The sequence below is a fragment of the Lathamus discolor genome, chromosome 2 (assembly GCF_037157495.1).
Source record: "Lathamus discolor isolate bLatDis1 chromosome 2, bLatDis1.hap1, whole genome shotgun sequence".
NCBI lineage: Eukaryota > Metazoa > Chordata > Aves > Psittaciformes > Psittacidae > Lathamus > Lathamus discolor.
In genome coordinates, this window is record NC_088885.1 from 88,784,021 (window position 1) to 88,802,296 (window position 18,276).

Below are 18,276 nucleotides of genomic sequence, written 5' to 3' on the forward strand. Positions count from 1 at the left end.
TGAAATCTCGTACTTGATTTTGGTTAAGGTATCAGAATTTGATGTTAATATTCCGATGCTGCAGAGACACTGTTTTCACTGAACAACTGTCATTGTTACGGCATGATTAAGAACTAGGCTACCTAATAAATCACCTATCTTAGCTGGAAAGCTCATTAGTACTGAGACTATTTAAGGGCCCACAGCCATGTTTTGACATTTGGGTATAACACCTCCACTGAAAGGTTCAAAAGATTCTTACATAAAGCTAAATACACTTAAAACATATCCCCTAACAGGGGAAAAAAATAAGCAAAACCCATTGGTTAACCCTCTGCATCACTTACATAAGCTAAATACACTTAAAACATGTCCCTTAACAGGGGAAAAAATAAGCAAAACCCAAGGATGCGCAGGAAGCTGGTGGAGCAGCACAGGCAAGAATTCAACTCAGCCACATTAAAAATGTCATCCAGAAGCTATCAAAAGAGCCTTTGCTGATAAGTATTAATTTTCATCCTTCTGCTCTCTTACATCTTGACAGAACCAATTTAGTCAGGTTACAAAAGAAAACATAAAGGCAATAAAGTTATGCCAGAAAACATGAGCTCATCCCAGTATCTTAGAGTTAACTTGTACTGATTAAGTTAGAAGAGGGCATTTCAGATCAGTAAGATCAATTATGACCATTAGCTCAAATGGGAGAAATGAGCCACCTAGAAGGCAGAGGACAACCCGAGACCACAAGTCTCCCCATTCCTGTTGGGCAGTAAACAAGTATACAAAGCAATTTAAAAGCAGTGAAATCTATTACATTTGGCTGCTTTAGCAACCTGCTTACACAAAGGATGGGGATGGTGCAAGCTGCTGAGTAAATACATTTACAGAGGAGAGAGTGAAATACCCGCAGGATGTGGGGCTTTTTTTGCTCACAAAAGACAGGAGACAAGCGCAGAAGAAACGAGCTCAGGTACCTGGGAGAAGCACCTCATCATGAGCAGATGCTGAGACACTGGTTTCCCTCTGGCATCTCAGTTTCCCCAAGCACGCCATTTCCAATAGGAGCATTGGAGACTCACAAGCTCAGGCCCCAGGAAGGAAAAGCCTGGACAACACTGTCTCCACAACAGGGCTTGCAGGTTGCCCTCCTCCGGAGGGCCTCTCGCAGCCCATGCAAGGTGCTGCTCCTCGTGGGCAGTCTCCGGCGAGGCTGTTGCATCAGGCTGCCAGCAGCCAGGCGCTCGGCAGGCAGCCAGCCGCCCCGACACAACCGGAGTAGCCGCACCAGCACAGAAAGTATGTGTGCCGCCGGTGACATCACCTCGCTGAGCCGATATACCTCCGGGGCGGCGTGCCAGCAGTAAACAAACACACTTGCCTCCTGCTGACAGAGCAGGCACTCGGAAAGGAGTGATGCCCTTGTGCACATAACAGCGCCTTGCTGACCACCCCCAAAGTGCACTGTTCCACTCCACGCGTAATAGTGTGATAGCTGCAGCACAAAGTCCGCTACAAGATGCCCCAGAGTGCACACCCCCGGACACGAAGAGCGGGCATCCCTACGCTACACCTCTTGCATTACCTAGCCAAAGCAAAATGTGTTCTTTTTGACAGGCAGCTCAGCTTCAGTGGTAGTAGGAAATCATAGACTGGTTTGGGTTGGAAGGGACATTAAAGATCACCTAGTTCCAACCCCCTGTCACAGGCAAGGACTTCTTCCACTAGACCAGGCTGCTCAAAGCTCTGTCCAACCTGGCACATCCCTTAGTATTGAGGACAAAAGTGAATTTAAAACTGCATTTGATTTTAGTTTATTTCACCGCATCTCCCTCTCCCTATCTCACTTGCAGTGAGTTTCTTAAAGTCATCACTTTAGGCTTATACTAGTATTAACCTAACTTGTTCTCCACTAAGTAAGACATTAAAGGGTGAGGGACGTAAACGCTCTTGCTCTGAGAATCTGGAAAGAAACAATAGAATCGCACCACCCAGATGCCCAGCTTACGCCTCCCCCTCCTAATGCCTTGGACAAGAATTGAACAATAACAACAAGAAACTAGCTTCTAATCACACCCTAGTCTTCTAATCTACCCTAAATCACACCTTGTGAACCTCCTCCCACCCCTCCCCATGATAACTGGAGATACAGATCTTGAAAGAGAAGGTGGAGGAACACTATCCTTCTATCTTCAGTATGAAAAAAAACCCCACTTTCTCAGATGTCATACACCCATACAGCTCCAGTCCCCACGGGATGGGTATGGTGTGTCATGGACTATCTCAGGCAAGGAACCCAACCCCACCTGCTCTCTCAATGCAGCCACTCTGCTTCAGCAACTATGTCCTCTCCAACATGACAAGTTCATTGCAAACCTGGTAATAACCATTTTTCCACAGGACACAGAAGAAAACATGACTCAAATTTACTTTGACAGTTACATAAATAAGATTAATATTTAATATTGTAATACTTCTTATTGAGGCTTACTTTAAAATTCTCCATGTTTTCTACATCTCCACTTGTAAAACTTCCAATGAATAAAGGCCCCAAGGCAAACCACACTACACCCTACACAACCAAGACAGAGGGCTCCTTCCCTGTACTGAAACCCACTAGAGAAATTTACCCAAAGGACACACTGAATCCTGAGATTTAACAGGCTTAAAATCCCAAGCTTGTCAACTATGAGATATTCAAACTTTTTTTACTCATATCAGGTGACATTAGAGGAACACATTTAGTTTTAAATATGTCCAGAACTTAACACTTGCAAAATTGATACAAAAAAGTTGACATGTGGGAAAGAAAATAGAAACCAACAATAAAATAAAGAAAATCCAGTCACCTGCAAATATATTCCTCTGAACATGCAATGTTTTAAACCAGTTTTGGTCTGTTTCTTCTCATTTCACTGGTTTCACTCAATCACCATTAGTAACCTTATTATATACAGAGTTTTCCTGCTAAACTCAATCAGTTTGTCTATTTTGTCTTCCTGTAGCTTGCTGCAAATCTCTTAAATTATCTGTACTAAACACCAACCTACTTTGTCTTCTCTTTTATTTTTGCTTTTCTTCAGAGTTCTGTCAGCCCAAGGGTTTGGGAACTAATATAATGAGGGAAGTTAAACTTCTACATGGCTATTATGGGTGCCCTCCTAGTAGCTGTGCTAACAAGATTCATCACCAAATACAATGGAAGCCTTCTCCAAAACAAGACAAAGGTACTGCAATGAGCTAGGCAGGAAGCAGGGGCTCTGCTCGCTGCATAAGGGTAGTCAGTGTAAATCTTTTTGGCACTAATGGTGGGTTTTTTCCTAAGGCTGGACAATGACAACAACATTTATACAAAGCATGAGAATTCATGAATATCTGGCAGTATTGTCTCTGCAATACAAACAAGGCTACCTGTTTTCCACTCTGCATTTTCTATTCAGTACCACCTGGATTCTTCCAAAATATGGGTTAGTTCTGATACACCAAATAACCGACTCATCCCAGTCTGACCCCACAACTGCAGCATATCACTAGTAGCACCAGCTGTTACTAAACACACTCCTCCTTAGCTATAAAACAAATAACAAAATCGGCTCAACCTCCTATGCCTATCCTTGGGCAGATACAAACCAAAATATATTAAAAGCAAGTAGTAATAGTAACAGTGGTGGAGGAAAGTGCTACACAATATTATTTCTCTGGGCTAAATCTTAGGGATCGTAATACTTCATTTAGGCCCATACTCATTCAAAAGTCTGTCCATATTTACATAGACTTGCATTTTTTGGGCCCAGGCAGTGTGCTAGAGAAGTTTCCACCACTGCTGACATTAACCATCTCTATAAAAGTTCATGTGTTAATTACTAGCAAGGTACAGGAGAGCATGTAGCTGAAGAGGAGGCTGCAGTGCAGTGCAAGTTGATAGTTACCCTGGATCCCTCCAGTTTCAGTGGGAACAAGTTGTCTGTACATACAGGCAGGAAACCCAATGCCAACTGATCCACAACCACAGCATCTTCATCATCTTACTACAGGCACGATTTCCTACCATCACCAACCAGGAAAGGCCAAAGGATGAGCTGGATGTTGACAAAGGACAACTGCTGCCTAAAACAGCTCGCATCCCCGTTTTCTTCCTGCTGCCAAAGCCACCTGGCAATGGAGCCAGAGGTACCACATGTGCAAAACACATTTGTACAGACAATGACAATCATCCCACAAATACACACACAGAGAAAGTGCCAAAGTTGCACGTCTAATACTTCCACTGAAAGACAAGGTGACAAAATGCATCTTATTCATGCTTGGCTTCAAAATCTTGAATAAGAAGTAGCTGCACAATCTCAAAAAGTACACATCAAGTACCAATGAAAGGTACTGCCCATAAACTTCATGGCCAGGACTACAGCTGGCACTATTTGCTGCTTGATAGAAATATAAATGGAAAAATGAGCTCTGAAACATGCTTCAATGAAGAAAACCCGGAAGTACTGAAGAAACCGTGGTAGCATCAATGGCAGGTTAAACCCCTCTGAAGTCCGAGAGTAAACAAATTCTGTTGGGCTTACAGTTTTCTGTGGCACAGTATACTTTGCTATCATATGTCAAGGCCACTCCTAGGCAACTCAGGAAAAGTCCACAGAAGTTGTCTTACTGCTGAGACACATCCAAGAGTAACTTTGGTGGCACTGCAGAGCAGTGCACTCAACCAAAAGGAACAGAAGCTGCAATGCCAGGGTGCTTGGAAGAGAGAAGATCCGGCATCATCCTTTGAGACGGGACAGGGAGAACAAATGCTGGAGCCCATCACTTCTATAGAAGGCCTCAAAATGGCATCTCCACCTGAATGCAGGTGTTTGACTTAAAACCACCACTGTGCTCCCCAGCTCTGCCCCTTGCTATTGGGCAGGGTACAAATGCCGCAGGCCACACACTGCAAAGAACCTCTCATTGCAAATTATTAAATGTGAGTGCTGAATGCTTTGCTAAGTGAGACACAGCTGAGGAGGCTGCAGTTTCCTCCACCTCTGTACTCCACTCCTGAAGGGGAAAAAAACAGAATAATAACATTACCTGTCCCATCCTAAGGATGCTCTCACTTCCTCTTGGTGTTCTTACAGATGGTAAATAATTTTATTGATTGTTTCTTCACCTCCTTCCATAACACCTTAGAAAATGCCACATAGTTCAGATGTATTTTTGTTCTCTAAGCCTAGAGACTTAACTACAGCTTCTGGGAGGACTGCTGGAGAGATACTTAACTTGCTGTTTATTAAATGCCAAATCCTAACTGCCTTTGTTAACTTTTTGTAATTTCTATAAGTAGCTGAAGTCTATCTATCTACCCCTTTACATCAGTGGATATTAGTATTCTTCAGCTGAATGAAGCTTGCTCTTTCCTATCACATTTAATTTATGAAGTAGCTTTTGGGGAACAGAGGTAAGAAATCCTAGTTCCTGCTCTCTGTTTAGTAGCTTTATGAAATTTGCCCAAGTACCAGAATCACTGAAAAGTGAATGCTAATTCATGGTTTACAGAAAAATACTTTTGTTAAAGAAAGCAAGCTTATCAGCATACTTACATATAAGCAGCTATTGAACTATTTCTAGGAAAATATACTATTCCATCTGCACTCAACTTCTTACATCCGTTTAATATGAAACCTGCCTATTTTGAAGACCCCTCACTTTATAAAAGGTATTCTCTGCTCCTCAATCTTTACAAGATATGCTTCTAAAATAAAAAGCTAAACAGTTATAAAGCATCTGCTTGTGTAAAAAAAGAGTGATTCAGCAGGAAACATGCACTTGAAATACCCTTCACAAGAAAGAGCTTATTCACGCAGGGACAGTTGGCAGGGATATCTCAGTCTCCACTTGAATGCTCTTTTTCCAGCTTGTGTTGAAGGGATTCAGATGCCTGGGAGGAAACTAATCACCATTTTTATAGGCTGTGGAAAGCAGTTCAGGTTCAGAATTGCAAGTGCTTGTACCAAAGCTCTCCAAGTGAAAAGCCAAGGGCTATAAGTTAATGTTCAACAGAAACTGGCAAATCTGCTGCGCAGACTGAGCAATGTGGTCAGGTATGAATAGGAAGCGTATACATAAAATAACACAGTAGGTATGGGTGCTCAAAGTTCAGCTGCAGAGTTTAAGGCACAGTACACTAAAAAGACAGGGATCACCTAATACATTAAATATTTTAGCCAACTCTAAGCCCTTCCACAGTTTCTGCTCATGATAAATATGTATTAAACCAGTTTTGTTGCAAGCCTACCCATTTTCTTTCTGTTGCAAAACACAGAAACAAAAGCTTTAGATGTGCCAGTAGGTATGAACTGAAGTCAGCAAGCTGTCTGTAACTGGAAGCAAAATTTACCATAGCCTGTTGCAAGTATCTTTATCATCAATGTAATCAAGTCATATCACCAAACAGATTCATTTATTAAATGCAAACAGTGGCTCTGCAAGTTGCTTTTGGATACAGGTTTACTCTAAGTTTTCATCAGTGCCAGTGCCAGTAAAACTTTAATAGAAAATAATGGGTAACAGAGTTTAGTGTAAGAGTAAAAAGGCAAAGCAAACAGCTGCCACAGAATCTAAACCCCCACTTTATGTTAATAATCTAGTCTATTTATTCTGTCACTAATAAGACTGCATAAGAGTTAGTTCAGACCATGTCACAATTCCCTCTAAAGCTCTTCATGTTATATTTTTCTATGTACTATTCATAAATCAGTTACTGAAATATGTCACAGCTCTTAAAACACTTGTACTTTCAAGTTCTTGGACATCGTATTTCATAAGCTGTGAAAGAGTATAGATGCTCACACTTGGACAGAACAAACACAAAACATGATATAACATCACGCTTATGGTCCCTTCCATTTTCAAAAAGATAGCAAAGCAGCAGGTATCATGCCTGTAAGGCACATTGCCTCCCTTCAACACTGAAAAAAGATGGAAGTGCCACAGCACAATGCAGTATTAAAGTCCACCTTTAGGCATTCGGGTTTCAGCTTTTAATTCACGCCTCTAACATACATAGCATTTCATGGTCACAGGAGTAGGCAAGATTAATAATGCACTAAATACCTACCTCAGCAAAAAAATTAGACTTTAGAAATGCTGGACTTTAGAAATTGCTATCACTCAGCTGATACAGGAAAAAATCCCAAACAATTTGTGGGTGCAAAAGGGATCTTTACATCAGAAAGTATTGGGAAAAACTCTAGGCCTTCCTTCAGAAACAGGCAACAAATTGCCAGTGTCCGCAAGGCATTCTCTTTAAAGACAGCTATTTTGTAAATCAACTTGGACTATTTTGCATACAGATTATTGTCTCAAAGTGGCTGAGGGAGAGCCACAAATCAGGTGACACTGCATGAATCCCTGCAGTACTACAATATTGATACAGGAAAAAAGAAACACCTAAAGAAGTAGGAAAATGTCAGGCTGCAAAGCTGGCATTTTGCCATCAAAATGCAGCATTACCTGTCTCTTCAATAAATGTTCTAACTTCATAAGTAGCAGTCGCACATACTTTAACACATAAACTTTGACCACTCAGGATGTGTCCCCCCCAAAAATCCCTTGATTAAAGGGGAATTGTCCCGGGTTCAGCTGTAGCAGTCATTTTTTTCCTTCTTAGTAGCTGGTGCAGGGCTGTGGTTTTGACTTTCAGCCTAGGAACAGCGCTGATAACACCAGTGTTTTTAGTTGCTGCTCAGTAAGGTTTAGTCTGGCCAGGGACTTTGTGAGTCTCATGCTCTGCCAGGGAGGAGGGGAAGCCGGGAGGAAGCAGAGACAGGACACCTGACCCAAACTAGCCAGGGAGGTATTCCACACCACAGCACATCATGCCCACTATATAAATTGGGGGCAGTTACCTGGAAGGGCTAGATCACTGCTCAGTCAGGCTGGGTATAGGTTGGCTGGTGGCGAACGGTTGTATTCTCTTCCCTTGTTATTTCCCTTATCATTATTATTATTGGTGGTAGCAGTAGTGGTTTTGTGTTATACCTTAGTTACTGGACTGTTCTTATCTCAACCTGTGGGAGTTACATTCTTTCAATTGTCCTCCCCATCCCTCAGCGGGGGGGGGGGGGGGGGGAGTGAGAGGGAGACTGCGTGGTTCTGATTTACAGCTGGGCTTAAACCATGACAGGAATATATACAAATAGCCTCAGAAAAAGTCACCTATATAGATCTGCTCCAGGATTTGTGCATCCCAAGGTAGGTGAAATTAACAGTATCATTCTACAGAGAATGAAAAATGGAATTTATAAAAACTCCACTGTATCCATGCAAGCATGACACAACATACTGCCTGTGCTTGCAGAAGTTTTAGAGTGGATAACATGGCAACCTGTTACTTTCTATTTTCAATTGAAAACAAAGCTTTAACAAACTGAAGACTTGGGGCATGGTGAGGGAAGTAAATTAAAATACATTCCCTATTACATTCTGGGACTTGTTTGTGAAACTTAAATAGTCTTGAGGATCTGCAAGTCATGAAATTCCAGTCTTGCTGCCTTTGGCAAACAAAAGAAGCTGGGTTTTAAAGGAAACGTTAAGAATATCATATTTGGCAAATATTTTAAGTGATACATTCATGACCTTTTTTGTTTCAACAGCCTTGTGCTGACTGCTTTACTATTCACTGCTGCACTGAAGAAACAACATTTGAAGATGACCTTCAAGGACTTGGCTGCGAATTAAGCCATGGGGAACCCTGAAGGTAAATGGTTCACTGATTAAGATGGCACTCTATCACTAATAATTTCAAAGCAAAAAAAAAAAAGTCCCTGCTATAATAGTAACTGTCTTCTTTAGGCATCTGAACTGACAGAAATGGTCAAAGAAAGACTTCTAAGATTTATTTTAACTTTCGTGTTTTGTATGGCCCTGCTGAATTACAGAAGATAAACTATTGCACCAGCACTACCATGTCTACTTCAGGACTTTCCCCAAATGAGCTGTCATGCAAAGACAGACTCTTACAGCTGAAGTTGAGCCAGAGCCCTGAACCCTTCTTATGGCAGCCAAAGATGCAACTTTAAATGCAACTTTAACATTACAAATGTTGAATTCAATTTCTGGACTTCGCTCCTCCCCACTCCCAGAACCAGTCTTGGCTACAAGGCTTGAGATGCACCACAAGTTCTTCATCATCTCCATCCATAGCTCAAAGGGCAGTTGTGACAAAAAATTATTTCTTCAGCTCTCCTCCTCCTTTTTTTTTTTCTTTTTTTTTTAATTACATGGAGAAATGGCAATATGGAGGCAAAACCATCTCTGCATTCCCACGAGGATCCTGGATTGCCACCCACTGTTCCTTACCTTGGTGATTCAGGGAGATGCGGTTAGATGGTTCTTGGAACCCTGGTTCCACCAGATCCCGCCGACCATGAGCTGAAGTCTGATCTACATTGTCCTAAAAACAGAAAAGCAGAAAGTCTTATCAAAACCAGGCATTCTGTACTCCGTGTAAACCGCACTGCCCAGAGCCAAACCACTCGCACAAAAAAGAAAATAATCCCTGCCATACCCCTGAGAGGAGAAACCAATGTCAGAGAAGAAAGGGGGAAAAGATTATAGGGAGACACTAGACTGTCACATTAATACATGTGGCATGAATCCAGAATCAATGATACGCTGTTGTCTCATCTGTACACCAGTTTGCATTTCAAACTGGGAAACGGCGACGTAAATGCACTTCCCAGTTTAACTGAAGTTTCTTCTTGCATCAAACTATGTGGAGGCTTGGGGCTTTGTTTTCTTTAATTCCAAGTCTGTGGTTTAGGGGGTTGTAACTAATTAACTGGACTGAAGCAGATCCAGTAGTGAACTACTAAACCTCAAGAGGAATCAGAAGTTCAGTTTAGATAAACATCCATGGCTCTGAATGCCAACCTGGTTTTTTATTTTCCTTTTTTTCCATATCAGAACTCTTACAAGATTAGGTTTCAAGAAGTTTTAACAGACTTAATTTGGCAAAGTCTAAAATACCACAGTTTCTCACAGACCTTGCCAAAGAAGACAACCAAGGGAAAGCAGGGACATTGAAATATAAACAAAGAATAAGAAAAGCAAGATAAATCTCATTGTGTTTCAGAAGTATGAGAAGGACGTTCAGAACAGGTACAGTTTTACAAAGTTGATACACTTCTGCATATACCAGTTAAGGGTGCGTATGGAAAAAAAGAAGCAAGTGCACAAAGTTGACTGCACTGATATACCACGAAACATAAACTGCTGCAGTGATGATATACGTGACTTTATACATGTTCCTGCTGTGCACAAAGTGTGGGATGACACAATGGCATGACCTACATTTATGTTAAAACATAAGAATCACTTCACGGCAAATGACGCTGTAATTATGGCAGAGCAATAACATACACACAGTGAGTGGCAATTTCACTACGTGCAATTCTGACCTTTCAGCCCAACATTACTAGTTTACAGAATATAAGCTGATGCTCAAAAACATAATGGATGTAGTGTTTGGGGTTGAGAACTGTATACAGTTACACAGGATATGAAACACATTACATTATCTCTTCTCAAAGAGACTGTCTCAAACAGCAAGTACTTGAGCTTTGATTTAAGTACTCAAGCACCTCTCTTGTGCGCCTTCACCAACAGGAGCCCACAGGCGTTTATAAGACAAGAACTGCCAATGGCGGTATGACTAAAGGAGGTTTTTACAAGTAAACAATATATGATAAGATACATACAGCATCCATCTATATGCCAGATAAAACTGGAACCACTCAGACTTCTGCCTCCTTTCTGGCCACCTCCCCTTACAGTTCTTTACATCCTTGCCACTGATTTTCATGACATGGCTGTTGTTTCATGAGCCACATCTAATCTCACGAGTTTCTGTAGTTCCTTCTTAGGAACCAAACACAACCAGACCATCTATCAGCACAACCATATTTGTTCTTACTTTATTGAAACATGACAGTATTTGTTTAGCTCTTTCACTGCAGCTAACCGAACATTAGGGAAACAAGGAACTCCTGAGCTCCTGTCTGTCAAATCCCTCGCAACTGCAGGGTATCACATTATTACTGCTTTTGGAGCACTAGTCGTTTTCACTGGATGTATCTCATTTTCCCTGGGACACCACACAGTCAGCACTGACCCAGCCCACAACATCTCAATTTTAAATTTCAGGCAGGAAATTCAGGGCTCGCAGCACAAGAAGGCAACTGTGGAAAGCACATAGAAAACTAAGAGTCTGCTTCCCATGTAATTTTCCCAAAAGCTCCAAGGACGACAAGGGGGAAGAGATGCTCATCTAGGAGAAGTTTCAGTAAAAACTTAAAACTGAAGCTGATTGATCTCCCTAGAAAGGCTGAGAGGCGAGCATCACAGGCATGGAGAACACAGCAGAACCTCCTTCCTCCTAGCACAGAGCTTTTCTTTGTGTTTCCCCCTATGCAGTTCAACATTAAGTAATTTTATTGGATAGCTAAAACCCCACAGATGCAGTTTGGCAGCATTAGTTCCACTTCCCGAGGAAGAAAGTCCCGATGTTCCTATGCATGTATGCCATTGCATGTTGCCTGTTGGCTGGGAAGAGCAGCAGGGCATCCCAAGAGAAATGAAAGGTGGAACAAGAAAACCAGTTATAAATTAGTTGTTGCATACCTAAACATGTTTTCAGTTGTTCCAACACATAAAAGTCCTTACTGGAAGGCAAGATTCATGCAGCAGAATCATAGAATCAACTGGGTTATAGAAGACCTTTAAGATCATCCAAGTCTAACCATTACCCCAGGACTGCCAAGACTGCCACTAAACCATGTCACAGTGAGGTCCTCATCTACACGGTTTGTGAACACTTCCAGGGACGGTGGTTCCACCCCTTCCCTGGGCAGCCTGTTCCAATGCCTGAGCACCCTCTCTGTGAAGAAATTCCTCCCAATATCCAGTCTAAACCTCCCCTGGTGCAGCTTGAGGCCGTTACCTCTTGTTCTATCGCTTGTTACTTCGGAGAAGAGACTGACCCCCACCTCACTACAACCTCCTTTCATGTAGTTGTAGGGAGCAATAATGTCCCGCTTGAGCCTTCTGTTCTCCACACTAAACAACCCCAGTTCCATTAGCTGTTCCTCATCACACTTGTGCTCCAGGCTCTTCACCAGCTTTGTTGCCTTTCTCTGGACCCAGTAATATGTAGTAACAGAGGTGAGATGAGGCCAAGCTGCATCTTCTTACCTTTGGGTTTCCCACAGCTGCAAGCCTGTAACTTTTCAATTAAAACAGATTATTTTATTTTTTTTTATATATATAAAAAAATTGCCAATATTTTGCAGGAATTGCATAGACCCTCTCTGGAATCACCTTGCAGCTGTACCAGATGTTGGTATAGATGTAAGGTGATTCCAGAGAACTTTCTCACAAAGCTTAAGCCAAAGCCATGGCAAGATGTATTGAAGTTTTCAGCAGCAGAGGTTTCCATGACAATATCTGCCAGTGCTGCCTTTACAAAGCTGACACCCCTACCTCCTTCATCAGGTGCAAACCCCTCCCCAGAAGGTCCAGAGAGCTCTCCTGCAGCCTGAGGAAAGTGGGGAGCCAAAGGTTTCCTCCGGGCACCAAGGGCCAGCAAAACCCTAGTGCTGAAGTAAAGCAACAGACATGCATAAACAAAGCCACACCTGCTAAAGCAATGTGAGCAGCAGAGGAGAAAAGGTAAGGGCGGTGTGATTTAAAGGGCTCAGGGTGGTTTCACATGACCCTCCAGAATCTGTTTGTATCTGTTGTGCACAAACACTGGCACTAGGCCAGGTGCAGCATTGATCAGACAGCCACTGCAACAAGGGTAAGAGAAGAAAGGTTTATAGGTGTATAATCGCTCTGTGCCAGCAAGCTCCTTGCTAGGCTCCAGCTCGGGCTGAGGCCCTCAGCAAGGTGGTCACCTGCTTTGATCCATCACCTTCCCCCCTGCCACTGCTGAAACTGGCCTCCCAGGAAGTCATGTGTTTGCTCTGTGTTCTAATCCCCAGCTCTCCCTCCCCTTCCAATAAATGCTCTCAATATGAAATTAAAGCATGTTACTTAACTCACTGTACCATCCAGCTATTGTGGTATTTTTAGAAGCTAGCTGAGCATTAGCTCTCGCTGACTTGTTTGCATGTACTCTTCTCTCTGTCGGTCAGCATCTGCGACCAAGGATGATTTCATCGAGCGACTAGCAACAGTGCTATAAGAATCTGGAAGCAGGGTTTATTTTTTAGAGTTCTTTAAAGCATTAACATTTCATATCCAAACACACCACCATTACAGGTTATGTTCCAGCGTCCTTCTGCAAACCTCTATTGCATGATGCAAAATGCAACATGCTTGCATCATGTTAAGAGCCAAAGTCCATTCATAGACAGTGTTATCTCTGTATCAGTAACCAGGACAATCTGGATTTATTTTTCAATCTATAACCAAACCTTTCAAGTTGCGTTCCTTCAGCTACGACATACAATGTTTGCTGCTGTTGGTGCTAGCATGATAAGCATTTCAGTTATCAAAGAAAACATTAAATCTGGCCTTTTAATCAGAGAATCAGACAGCCACATACTCTAGCAGCCCTGCTGTCTGCACACGTGCTCTTTAATGACTTCTTCAGCTCCAAGTGCTACTGTTCCCACCTGCAGCTTAGCCCAGAAGAGTACTTACCAGGACCAGACAGCATTACTAGGCCAACCAGCATGTTGCTACTACTCTGTTCTCTCATCCTAGTTCCTTCAGCAAAGGTTATCCACTCATCCAGGATAATCTTACAGGTAAATAGGGCTCAGAGAAGGGAGGAAGCAGATTTGAAAGTACAAATAATAAAGTACCATCCGTACTTCTCCCCCTTTCTTTGTGACGAAAGGGGCCTGACATTAGCAGAGACAGGGTAGCTTTCTCAAGATGTCTGGAAATCCCCTTTAACTGAAGGCTTCAACTTTTTCCAACTTCAGCAGTCACTGGAAGTTTACAAGATGAAGAAAGGCTACGACTGGCAGCACGGCTTCTCGGAAGCTCCTGGGAGCACGGCCAGACCGAAGACGTCCAGACCACGGAGACAACAGTCCCTGGTTTTGGATTTACTGTAGCTGTCTGCAAACCCACACAGCCGTGCCCCTGAACAAAAGGTTCAATTGAGCAAGAGTCACGCGTACTCATGCCAGCAGTCCCACAGCGACAAATTAAGATCATGACATACTTCTGATGTTTGTACACTGTCCAGCACAACAGAAAGTCAAGTCAGGCGTGCTGACAGGTCCCACTGTGGTTCAGGAGACTATCACGGCAGATACACCTTGGCTTGCACATCGGCACTCCTGCTGCACCAGGAGCTCGCTGTCTACCTGGCAACACACTTCATCACACTAAGGTAGGTGTCTTAAAACCTTAAAATTAGCCAAGTCATTACTTGAGCCACCTTAGCTTTTCTCTGTTGAGGCAACTTGTGTAACACAAAATGAAGTACCTTCTGCTAGCACAGGCTGAGGAAACTACTGCAAAGTGTTCAAGTCTGAGTTATTAAAAAAACAAACAAACAAACCCAATTATTCAAATTCACTGAAGAGGGGTCCACCAGGGGCTATGCAAGAGCAGACACAACTCCAGGATCCAGAAGCAGGAAAGAGATAACTCCGAGGGACACTCTCCTCATATCTGCAACTTAGCCAAGGAACACAGAGGTAAATGAACATGTCTTTATCTGACCCAGTACTGCCATTTTTAACATGCTTCTGGAGTCTCCTTAGGCAATGAACAGATTAGGCAGCATTTCTTCTGAGGACTGCCTTGAATGATTCTTCACTTCCCAAACAAAAGACTTTGCATTTATGTAAAGTAACTTTCTGCACTGTTTTCTAAGCTACACTTCTTTATACCATGATTTGCAGTTTTGTTATACTTAAAGCATCAAGTATAACACAAGGAGAAGATTTAATTATGGTGAGTGCTGAACTGCCAGCTATTCATCGAAGTGAACTTCCCTATAGCTTACTGGTATCCGTGTCCAACTGCAGAGTTTCTGTTCCGTTACCCAGTATTACTCTTAGCCCGTGAAGGCAAACACGCAGGCTATCACAGGAAGAAATCCACCTGACAGATCCAGACCAACGTTCAAGCTCTAATCCAAATTCCACAGTTAAGATCAATTAGCAACGCATAGGACGCTCCTTGCTTAGAAGATTTAAGTCACTGGGCTTCTTAGTGGCTAAATACAGCAGCACAGTCCGCCACCAGATAGCGGTTTAGTACAATGTATTTTCAGCCTGCTGACACCCCAGAGCTTGAGGAAATTTGTCCCACGTACAGTCATGAGGAAACAGTAAGGCTCCTGGGTTTGTCCAAAGTCAGTGCTTTGCAGCCAATGTCAAGATTACTCAGAAATAGTTAATGTTTTTTTACTGTCTTCTGCCAGAGCAATTAACATGTCACAGAAATAAAGAAAATACAGGGTTTGTACACTTGGGAGAAAAAAACCAAATAAAAACCAAACAACAAAAAACACCCAAAACAAACAAACAAACAAAACCAATCCAAAAAAAAACCCAACCAAACAACTTTAAAGCACATTCTTAGACAACCCACGTTACATAATTACAGACCTGTAACTAGGTTTCCTGCCTCTTAACTACAGTCATTTAACTAGGTAAGAGCCAAGTGAAAGGCTCAGTAAGTCAACAGAGTAACCGTGAACTCAGAATTTTAATATTCCCATTGCTAAGAGAGCTTGTACAAACAAGGGCTTAAAATAAAGCCACTTAGCTTTGTCAAAAGTCAGGCTCTCTCTCCTTAAGTAGCAAAGCCACTAAGTGCATGAATCCTGATTTTACAGTACTGGCTGTCAAGACGGAGAGCGATAACCCTAGAGACCAGGAACAAACAAGCCCATCTTGGGATTATGGGAGTAGCAAAGGCAGCAGCACATTCCTCCAGACACACCGCAGCACCTCCAATCCTCAGTGCCGCAATCACTGACAACATGCAATAAACCTAGCAGGGCGCACAGACCTACTGCCATCCTTACTCATACCACCCTCAGTAGACTTGCCAGCCCACCACACCACATATACAATAGCTACAAGAAATACAACATACCAGGAACTAGCAAAGAGAGAAGGAAAATGAGAGAGAGCGCCAGACAAGACAGACCTGCGTCTGTGGTCTGTGTCTCTGCAGTGGCAGGGAATTTGTTAAACGAATCACAGGAATTATATTACATCCCATGATACAGGCGAAGGCAGAAAGGCTTGCCAGTCTGACCTTGGAGGAACTTCTCTCCCGACCCCCGCCTGGGTTTCAGTCACCCACTGACCAGAAAGTCCTTCAATACAGCAAAAATGTGGGGGTTTGGACCCTGTTGTCAACACCAAAACCCTGTAGAGCGTGTGTGCCTAAAGTCAGTGAGGTGTTTCTTCCCCTACACTGAGAAAAACAGCTTTCCTAAATGCATGGACAGATACAGTTATACAATCTACGGCTAAAGCTGAGCCAGAAAGTTATTTTTCTGGGGGTGTTTCAGATTTATTTTAAGGGGTATTACCAGTTACAGGACTTATTATTACCTGCATTGCAACTATCAGGGCAGTACTGTTTGACACCAAAACCTACTGTTACCTACTAACCAACTTCTCCCATCCCCTTTTATCCCTCACATTCACAAAAGTGCACCCCAATAAATAAATATAAATAGATAAATCTAATCTAGCAGAAGCTAGACCATGATTAGCAACCTCCAAGAGCATCTGGTTTATTCATAAAAGGCTTTTCTCCAGCATGGCAGGAGTGAGCATACCAAGCTTAGCTGACAGCTTCAGCAATGCACTTGTACAGCAAGCATACACGCTAGCATTACAGATTCAGCTTCTCTAGGCTGGTCTTTACAAAACTGGCATTAGCAGGGTTTTAAACACTGCTGAACCCAGAATTTGGCAAGAACTACATCAAATTAAATTTCTCTCACTAGATGCAGTCCTTTCTTAGTAGACACTAACCACTTCTGCAAGACTTTTGCTGTCCCCCAGTACCCTGCACAGAGAAAATGGATAGTATATTCCACAGTGTGCACTTCCTGGACCAGACTGCCATTTATTATGGTAGAAGAAAATTCAATGCATCATGGTTGCTGTCTTTTAATCAGCTAGCAAGGAGGGAATCCAAGTGACAGGCTTAGAAATGCTAAAAGCTTTGTTCTATTTTTAATGAGACTAAAACCACTGTGGCTGTTAGAGACAGTTTACATAGTTTATAGCTAAAATAAAGTCTTGAAATACAGAAAAGGAACAAATGCAGAAGGTTCGTGGTGAAAGCAATCACTTCTTAGAGCTGTCTTCAGCTAGAAAGAATGTACAAAAATGAAGCACTTCCTGATAAAGTGTCTTTTTGCTTCTTTTTTTAAAACATAAACTAGGTCCCCTAACAAAACAGCACTAAGTCAATGAAGTTTGTATGAGGCAATTCTTCGCAGCAGAAAATTACACTCACATGGAAATTCTGTTTCTTCTGCTGGTGCCCTTAGATACTGATAATGCATCTTTAGCTTGTACTTAGCTGCAAGTTAGCCTTACCTCCAAAGTCACTTTCACTTGCAAGGAATGACATTGGCAAAGCTACCAAAACCCTATTTTACTGCATGTTCCAAGCTTTTTGGTGGAGTCACTACTAACCAAAACCAAAAGAGGAATCTGCTTCCTGTGAGAGTTGTATTTACCAATAGGAATTGAATTGAAAACCGGAAGTTTTGTTACCCTGAGAAAATATAAAGCAGACTAAAGTAATATGTCATATTCCTCTTCTTTTTCAAGAGGCTTTTCAGTGAGATTTTTCTGTCAATTCTCTTATTGATGACCTCGTACTTAATAGACTATGCTACTTAAATTGAGTAAAAAGCACAGCAAGGCTCTAATGAATTTAGCAATCCATACCTGTTAACTACTATAACTAGGTGGTGCTCATGCAATCAAAGGGAGTAATGCAACCCAGAATGATGTGTTGTTGCTCACAAAATCTTTTGCCTATTCAAGAACCCTTACCAGGGTCACCCTCTAGGTTTTGTCCAAGTTTCTGAAGCACAGGGTCAGACTATATTCCTTCCTCATCAGAAGGATGAAAAGAAACATAATGAGAATATTTATACCCAGGTGCTATGGAAGATTTCAGCATGTCACAGAGCTGCTAACACACCCATCCATTCTGACAAAGCATCTTCAAAACTGCTTTCTTTTAGCTTGCACTTAAAATAAAAATCTTTGGCATGTTCTTTTGGGGTAAGTTGTAACACACAGA

General features: G+C 42.2%; 1 protein-coding gene across 7 annotated transcripts in view; it reads right to left on the minus strand.

Annotated features, from left to right (window-relative positions):
• Positions 1-18,276, minus strand: part of GRB10 (growth factor receptor bound protein 10) — a 148,684-nt gene that overhangs the window by 76,624 nt on the left and 53,784 nt on the right. For all 7 annotated transcript variants that reach the window (XR_010610091.1, XM_065667719.1, XM_065667715.1 and 4 more), the window contains one exon: positions 9,319-9,412. Coding sequence is in view for 5 of the 7 variants with exons in the window: in XM_065667719.1 (XP_065523791.1) it covers positions 9,319-9,412 (94 nt within the window). In the remaining 2 variants the exon portion in view is untranslated. The remainder of the gene's footprint in view (positions 1-9,318; positions 9,413-18,276) is intronic.